At 51.1% G+C, this 9045-nt stretch overlaps 1 protein-coding gene across 1 annotated transcript; it reads right to left on the reverse strand.

Moving 5' to 3' along the window:
* Positions 1-1104: 1104 nt before the first annotated feature.
* On the reverse strand, positions 1105-3209 carry MYORG (myogenesis regulating glycosidase (putative)). The gene is given in 2 exon segments (XM_014308640.2): positions 1105-2978; positions 2981-3209. Coding segments are annotated over 2 exon segments (2085 nt in total). The 3' UTR covers positions 1105-1122.
* Between the last annotated feature and the right edge of the window lie 5836 nt (positions 3210-9045).

Below are 9045 nucleotides of genomic sequence, written 5' to 3' on the forward strand. Positions count from 1 at the left end.
GTGCTGGAGCCAGCAAAGTGATCTGTCTCTCACTTTGGGAAGGCACACTGCAGCCCAGAGACCCTTGGGCTCTCTTAAACTGCTTAGTCGTGTCAACCTAAAATTTCTTTTTGCTTAAAAACAGCAGGAAACATTGGACCAAGAGTGGAAAGAGTTTCACAGCTAGCCTGGTTACCCCAAGCCTTCAGGAGCTGCTGAGACACCTTCATTCTGGAAAGATCACCTCTATTGGCCGAAGGATACAGAAGGATCCACCTGTCGTGGACTGGGATCTCCATTAACACAGGATGGGAAAACATCCTCAGTGGGGAAATTGAGGCAGCCTGGTACTCAGGCTGGTTTGTTAATTGTCTGAACCCTCTGAGGAGGCCATATTCTCTCCCGGCACCTGACAGATTACACCTTTGTCCTAAACATGGTTCTAAAACACACATGGAGCCTACTAAGTATAAACTTCTGCATTACTTGGTACTAGGATTTAATCTTGACTGCCATGAGATATCACCACATTTTATAGGTTTACCTGAATGCAGACCATGGACATGGTTCCCAGTAATTTATAAAAGGGGGAAAACAGCTGCCACAGCATTAGCAAGTGCTGTAGCTTTCTTGCTGCTCGGATAGCTCAGGCCATGGGAAATGCAAACTCCTAACTCCTGCAGCAGCTCCCATCTCATATGCAGGCTGCAAATTTGGTGCCTTCCTCTTCAGGATAACCACAGACTGCTTTCTTTAAAAAAAAAAGTACTTTGCTGCAGCTGCCTCTTTCACTAAGCACATGAAATTTTCAGTGTCCCAGGGGATCATCTGTGAAACTGGGTAACAAAGGAGACCATGTAATTGCCTTTAGACAGAAGAAGCGTGCATGGCAATTCTTGGTGGGAAAAGATTATGAGCAGAGACTGTTTCTGATCATTACACTTGTCACAATGCAGTAACAAAGACACCCATCCAATACATTTTAATAAATTATTGTAGAACAATTGCCACACAGAACAGAGATCTCAGTGTTTCCTTCAAATTGCACTCTGAAATATTGCTGCATTAAAAATAATGAAAATTCCCAGATTATTAAAGCCAGTAGTAAACTAATCACCAATTGCACAGCTGAAGAGGAGCCTGTTAGGAAACCCAGAGGAAATAGGCAACTTCGTCCAGGTCAACGGGATAGTCGGTGAGCAGCACCGGGGTCTTCTCAAACAGCTCCCCCTTGTAGCTGCGCCACTTGCCCGCTGGCAGGTAGACATCGCGCTCCTGCTTGCCCATCTCCAGCACAGGAGCCACCATCAGGGTGTCCCCAATGAGGAACTGGGAGTCGATGCGGTGAGTGGCCTCGTCGCGGGGCGAGATCCACCAGATGGGACGGATGATGGGGTCGCCCGTGTCAGTGACCTCCCCCGCCAGCTCCAGCAGCAGCGGGGCCACCAGGGACTCGTGGAGCTGCGTGAACTTCTGGGCGATCTCCACCACCTCCTTGTCGTAGAGCCAGGGCGGGATGGAGAACTGCATGGAGGGCATGAAGGCCGACAGCTCCAGCCAGCGCACGTACAGCTCCCGGTTGGGGATCTCCACCGCCCCATTGGTTTTATTGGGGAAGAAATTGCCTCCTATCATGTCAGCAGATATGAAGGGGTACCCCAGCATGCTGATGGTGAGGACAGTGGGGATGAGGGACTTGAGGCCGAGCTCATAGCCCCAGACAGAGTCGCGGTCAATGATGCGGAAGAAGCAGGAGATGTTCTGTGACTGGTAGCCCACGCGCACCTCGGCCAGCTCGTAGAAGGGGATGGCCATCTCCGTGTAGCGCCGGGACCAGATGCTGGGGTCCGACAGCGGGCGGAAGGTGCTGAACTGCTTGGGCAGGTAGCTGGTCTCGCCCGCGTCAAACTTGAAGGATGAGATGCCGTACTTGTGCCGCAGCTGGCGCAGGTGGCTCTGGAACCAGTCACGGGCTGCTGGGTTGGTGAAGTCCAGGATGGCCCCAATGCCGTTCCACCACTCCACCATGGCTGGCAGCCACCCCGAGGGCTCCTTGATGAACAGCTGACGCTCAATCCCCACACCAAAATTGGAGGAATTGTAATTTATGAAAGGGTGAGTCCACAGAGTGACCTTAAAGCCATCTTCCCTCAGCTTTGCAAACATCTCTGTTACGTTGGGGAACTTGACAGGGTCAAAGTCAAAGTCTCCGTAGGCCTGGGTGTACATGTCATCGATCTCTATGTGGCTGCAGTTAAAATGGTACTTCTTGATCTTTTCAGCAAACCGCAAGAGTTTATCCTGGTCGATATCATTCTTGTAAAGGGCCCATGTGGACCATATGGGGTACCGGAAGGCGTTCTCAGCAGGGATCTTGGAGGGCTTGTTGAAGTACCTGCGCACCATGTACTTGTGGATGGAGGTGATGTCGGAGCCCACGCAGACGCGGTAGCTGAGCTCGGGGAAGGGCTGCTGGCCCGGTGGGGGCTTGTAGGGCGAGTCCTTGTAGCGGGCCTGGAAGAAGAGGGCGCGCTCGGTGGCGTTGAAGCCCAGGTGGAAGGGCACGGAGTCGTTGATCTTGATGGCCGCCGCCTTGGAGGAGAGCCAGTAGCGCTCGAGGATGCCGCCAAAGCTGTCGCGGAAGGAGTAGACGTCGCTGGTCACGTAGGGCACGGGCTCCTGGTAGCCAGCCAGGCGGATGGGCCAGTGCTGGATGCTCATCTCCGAGCCCCCGTACCAGTGGGCATCCTCCCAGAACATGGTGTGCTCCACGGCCGGGCCGGCCGCCAGCTCCTCCCAGCGCACGCGGTAGCACATCACCGTGTCCTTGGGCTTCACCGTCTGGATGAAGAAGTTGAGCGGGCCCCGGCTCGAGCGCGAGCAGCTCAGGATCTCGCCCTCCTTGGAGCACGACTCCAGGTCCAGGCTGCCCGAGCGGAAGGCCAGCCGGAACACCACCTCGCCGTGCTGGTTGCGGATGACGAAGCCGGCCCCCCGCCCGGCCGCTCCGTCTTGAGCCGCTCCGCCTTCCGCAGGGACACCGTGTAGTAGCACCAGGCCACCACTGCTGCAATGAACAAGATGAGGCCCAGCAGGATGGCACCCAGCATCGGCCTCAGCTCCTTGGAAGGCTTCACTGGGGTTACATTGTCAGTCAAGTGCCCTTCTTTGGCACCCTTCTTTGAAAAGTTTCCATGTTTTCCCAAGCGGTGCGTAATCCGAGTGTCCATTATCCCTTTGCAGCCTCAACACCTGGTTAGCAACTTTGCTGCTGAATTTTTTTACTCCAGCTGGTGATGAGAAAATCCAAGATGCTGCATGAAGCTTTGTCACAATGTCCTTTCCAAAGCTTGGCTCCTCACACCTGCAATGGTTTTTCATAAAACAGAAAGTTATAAACACCAAAAAAACCCTATTAAATCCTGCTGAGGGCCGCAGCTCCCCTGCTGTCTCCGCAGCCCGGCCTCCCTGCCCTCTGGCTCTGGCTCACTTTGCTCTGCAGTGGCAGCCTGCTCAGTGGCAGCTGTGTTGAGCTTTTTTGGAGCATGTCTGTGCCAGGATTCCTATGACCCTCTCTTGGCTGCAGCCTCACTCTGTCCCACTGAGCAAGGATGAAGGGATGAAAGTCAGACTAGAGCCTGGAGGAGAATGGGGCCAGGGCAAGGGGCTGGTGCCTGAACATACAAGCTGGACATAACAGGCTATCTGTGTTTACATTAATTATGAGCCCGGCTGGATTTCCTCTCTTGCCCACAACCTCCCTGCATTAAACACAGGCAGAGAAATGCTGTGCTGAAGTTTCCAGCCCCCACCTCCTGCTCCCACCACACTCCCAGGGATGCAGCTGGCAAAAGATGTTTTATCTCCCTATACTTTTCTCCTTCCCTGAACTGTATGGGGATGTGGGGGTGTGGGGATGTGTTTCTCTTTCTCTTCAACTGCCTGCCCTGCTACCTATTCCAAAGCCATCACCCCAGGAAAGCCACTCTGGCCCTTGCAGGGGAAAAAGGGAATCTTCCACTACTTCTCTGTCTCTGTTTTTTATTATCATTCAGTTCTCCTAATTTAGTACAACTCAGTAGCTGCTGGACTTCTGCCAGGCAAGATGCTATACTGCAGTGGAGCTGGAAGATGTTTTGGTACACAGTATGAGGATAGGTGTATTAAATTGAAGTTATTGCAAGACCAGGACTACATCAAAACCTTGTTTTGTTGAGAAATGCACAGAAAGTGACGTGTTCCAGCTGCATCAAGCATCACCAAGCCAGCTAATGCAGCACAGCTGAGTATCTACTCCCAACAAGAGCACAGGCAGGAGAAACTGAGGCTGGAGCCTTGAGGCAATGCATTCTGTGCAACCAGGTTTGTGGCTCCCCTGGCCCCTTCCTGGGGTCTGTGTGATCTGCCAGGATGAAAACTTGCAGGAGCAGCCTATATGGAGAGAGGGAAAAGGAGCCAGCTTGCTCATCTGATCTGTGCCCAGCAATAGATGGCTGGGTGTATTTACCTGTGTCACTATGCCATCGGTGTCCAAATATACAGAGATGATAAGTCACCCAGGGAGCCATTAAAAATGCCAGAGGTCAACACATTTTGGATCGATCACAGCAGATCCCAAACCACCCAAATTAACTGCCTGGTTAGTTTTTGAAGTACATTCTTGGGAAGAGAGAGACTTAGCTGAGAAAAAGAGCTGGAGTGGATAAAAGTGTTCTCAGGCAAGCCCTGGCCAGGGGAGGAGGGTAAGAAAAGGAAGGATATTGCTGCCCCAAAGAGATGGTGATCCAGGACATGGGTGGTTTTGGGGAGCAGGTTGGATTACGCATGCTCAGGGCACTCTGCCAGCCCCAAAGTGCTCAGAGCTGGCAGCCTCCCAGTGCTGGCCTGGCTCCTGACACGGCTTTGCAGCTCCAGGTGGTTTCCAGAGAAACCCTCCTGTTTTTGCAAAACAACATTTTCATTTTGAAGGTGTTATTGTCTGCTGGGTCAGTCCTCACTTGCTGACTGAGGAGCTTTCTTCCTCTTCTTCCTTCCTCCTTTCACTGTCCCAGCAGCCTGGGGACAGGACTTCCCTTTAAGACAAGTTGCACCATTTTTCAGGGTGAAAAAATAAGAAATAGAAAGAGAAGGTTTTCTTCTTTCTTTTTTTCTTCTTTCTTTTTTCTTCTGTATTTTTTCTTTTTTTTTTATTCTTTTTTTTTATTTTTTTTAATATTAAGCAACACATTAAAACCCCCAGAACACATGGACATCATGACTCAAAAATCTGTCCAAGAATAAAGGATGTGAGGGAAGTTTGCAAGCTTTCTATGCAGCGATTTGACTCCCAGAGAGTTGTCTTAAATCCCTTGATTTCCCCAGGAGCAGAAGATCAGGGGCAGAAAAATCGTATACAAGCAAGCTGGAACTCCTGAGCCAAGCTGTCCTGTCTCCAGGGTTTTTTGGGTTTTCCTCACTCCTATGATGTTGTGGGATGCCACATATATATACCCCAGCCCTTCCCCTCACTGAGTAGAGGTGAAATGTGAGTGGTCAGTGGGGAGAGCAGGCACTGGTGCTTCTGGAGGCAGGACAGGATGAAATTGGGATTCCTAGCATAGATTCCACCAGGGTAGAAGAGCTTCTGAAGTTGCACTCCCATCCTTTAAAGTTTATGTCTCCAGAAAGCATTAAACACCCGCTGGCCTAGCTGTCAGCCTGAGAGATGCCCAGGGGTGATGAGAAGGACTTTTGCTAAGGGGTGCACAGAGGTGATCCAGAGCCCTGATCCAGCCCTATCCTTGCTCCATCCATGGGGCTATGGCATCACAGAGACCCTTGCCTGGGAATATTTAGCTGGTCCTTGCAGAGCCTCTCTGATCTGGTGAGTGCTTTGTTAACCTCCCTAGAGTGCAAGTGCTCCCAAGACAGGCCCTGCTGAATTCTCACACAGTGCCCTGGAAGCCAGATGCTGTGTTATATTTGGGCTACTTTATCAGGTGCTAATCAGGTATGGATCTGGGCCTGTCTGTCGCCCAGGCTGAAAGGAGCCAGGATTCCTCACCCCAAGGATCTTAGCAGCACTTAGCATGCACAGATTAAACATTGACATAACTGTGATAAGCCGAAAATGAGCCAGGACTTTAGACCCTCTTATAGCTGAACGGGAGTTTCAAGGGTTTCAAGTGACAAAACACAAATCAGCCAGCTCAAAGGGCAGCTACACGCCTAAACCCCTTATGCACCTACCCTCAGAGTCTCCTTCCCCCAGACCAAATTCATCCCTAGAATCTCCCCCAGTCTCTTGGCACCCGTGTCACAAAGCTTGTCAGGCCTCTATTCAGGAATCACAGCTATGTGATTCCTGAATCCTCAGATTTTCAGCATTCTAAGACTCTGAGGCTGCCTCAGTTGGTGCTAAGAGCACCAAGGTCATGGTTTTGATCCCTGGATGGGCCACTCACTTAAGAATTGGACTAAAGGATGGTCCCTGAGGGTCCCCTCCAACTCAAAATATTCTGTGATTCTGTATATGTTTACCTTCCTGGTGGTTCAGAGAGAGCATCACTCTTTCAAGAACCCATCAGGAAACAATTTTTCCTTTAAAGAGAAGGGCAGCTTTCTATATTGAAGTTCCTTTTACAGGTAATCAAACACTTAGTCACTATCAGGTGCTTTTAGGGAGATTATACAACATGTCCTAGCAGAAAGAGCCAGAGGTAGCTAAACACAATAAGCCATAAACAAACTACCGCCCTGTCAAATACTGCAAGAACTGATTAATCATTTACCAAGCTCTTTTAGACTGTTTAAAATGGACCTTTTTAGCAGAAAAGTCATGCAAAGTAGAAAGCAGTTCCCATTAGCTCTCATTTCCTGCAGCAGCCTCACAAATATGGGCGGTGTATGGGGGATTTATGGACAATAAAGGGACTCAGGGGAGGTTTGCTCACCATTTTTTTCTGTGCATATAGTTGGTGTGAGAAAAGAGGCATCTGCTGCCTCTGCAGCTGAGGAGGGAGAGCCAAGGTTATTGCATGAGCTGCCACAGATTAGCTACAAGCCCAACAAGGCTTAACACAAGGTGGAAGTGGCTGGGGGGTGGCTGCAGAGGGTGAAGTGACATTGCTCTGCAGTCCGTGTGGAGCAGGTAGAGACAACCAAATCTCTGCCAGCAGCACACGGCGCTTACAGAACACCTGCAGCAGCACGAGGAGGTGGAGAGAAAGGACACAGTCAGAGCCTGCCCCTCAGAGTGGTGCAGGATCCTGCTCCACCTGGACATACATTCATTTGTGTCCTGGAGCAGGGAGGATACCAGCCCTAATGCTGAGTGCACCTCTCACCCCAGGTCTGGGTCTTTAGAAGTGCCCAATAGCTCCAGGGATGGATGGGGATGACTCCCTCACTGCTTCAACCCTTGGCCCGTGGGGATCTCACCCAGCTCCTTGGGCTGGAGCAGCAGTTTGGTTCACATTAACCCCATGCCAGCCACAGAGCCTGACCAGCTGGGAGGCCTGTGGCTGTACCCTGCATATGGAGAGACCTTCACCAGCTCACACCACTAGACAGCTCTGAGCAGGCCTATTTCTGGAAACCATCCTGATTTTGGGGACTCTGCCCTGCTCCCCATGGTTCCTGATGCCTTCGGGGGCTTTGTCTCACCTCAGCGTGAAGGTGGCTGCACAGACATTGCTGGTTTCTGCCTGTACAGAGTGCTACTGCAAAGCTGATTACCCTGGGCAAGCCTGACAGTGTCATAAGTCCCCTGGAGCCTTGCAAAGCCAGCTCAGGTCTAGAGCAGTAATATTACCTGAGGTTTTTCCTAATCCAAAGGATTCCAGTCCCTCAGTACTGGGAAAACAAAAAAAAGGTAGAGTTTACTGCACAGGTCTTTCATTCCTAATTGCTATAGGAACAGGATCTGGAAGATCCATTCCCGTCTTCTTATTCGAGCTCCTCCTCCAAAGATGGTAGAAAAAAAGCCTTGCAAAATCAACTTTTTTCCCTGTTTCAGATCTCTCTCTGACTCCTCAAGATGCACACGGTCCATGCACTGCTCCAAGCTGCCAGTAGTGGCCACAGCATCCCACTGCTGTCTGGGAGCTGCTCTGCCCACATCCTTGGGAAGGAGCTCCATCTGCCGAGCCAGTGGCCCAGGCTGAAACGCAGGGACCATTGCAGGCTTGTCCCAGGCTGTGGGGTGGCTGGTGATCAGGCATCTCCTGGGTAGCACCGAGCTCATCAGACTCTGTTTACCAGGATCAGAGCTCGCGAGGAGCTCCAGGGGGATTTTGAGGTGCCTTCCCCTCAAACAAACCAAACAAGGAGGGATTAGCAAAGCACAGGTGAGGGAAGAAAAGATCCTTGTGTGCCACAGCTGCAACCATGTGAGCAGTCTGGGGGACTGTGGAAATACAGGAAAAAGGGGGGCAAAAAGGGTGCTATCATCTCAGTCTGCTTTGAATGATGTCAGTAGGCTGAGCTCATGCCAGGTGAAGGAATGAGCCAGGTACTCACCTGGGGCTCAGTTGGGCTTTCTCCCACTTAGACCCAGGCTCAGCTGGCAGCTCTTCTTAGAGACAAAGCTCCTGGGAGCTGCCTGCAATAGAAAAGAGATAAAGAGGCTCAATTCTTGAAGGCTTTTCTTGGAGGGGAACTGCTCTTGCTTGCTATTTTCTTGTGACAGTGAGTCAGACCTGCCATGAGGGCAGGACCAGGTGGGTCCTTGAGGGATGCTTCAGGCTCTGCATGGGTGAAGCCAAGTGCCTGCCAGGGTGAGGGGCCCTGGGCAATGCAGCTCCTGTCTACACTGTGGGACATTTTGTGGCACTTATGTACCAACAGTGGGAGAGGAGGCTCTCAGACAGGCTGAGTGCATCTGCTTTGGGCTCTCCACAGACTCAGTCTGCTGTTACTTTATCCCAGACAAGCTCAACTTTCCAACCATGGGAGTATTTTGGCATGTAAAAATTTCTTTTTCCTTCTGCACTCCTTCTTGGAGATACAGGATCTTTACTGTAGTTATTTTCCTAAACATCTGGTGCCATTTGATCTCTGTGATCAAAGGTTCCAATGTAGGGAACA

Source organism: Geospiza fortis, unplaced genomic scaffold (assembly GCF_000277835.1).
Source record: "Geospiza fortis unplaced genomic scaffold, GeoFor_1.0 scaffold49, whole genome shotgun sequence".
In the NCBI taxonomy this organism is placed as follows: Eukaryota; Metazoa; Chordata; class Aves; order Passeriformes; family Thraupidae; genus Geospiza; species Geospiza fortis.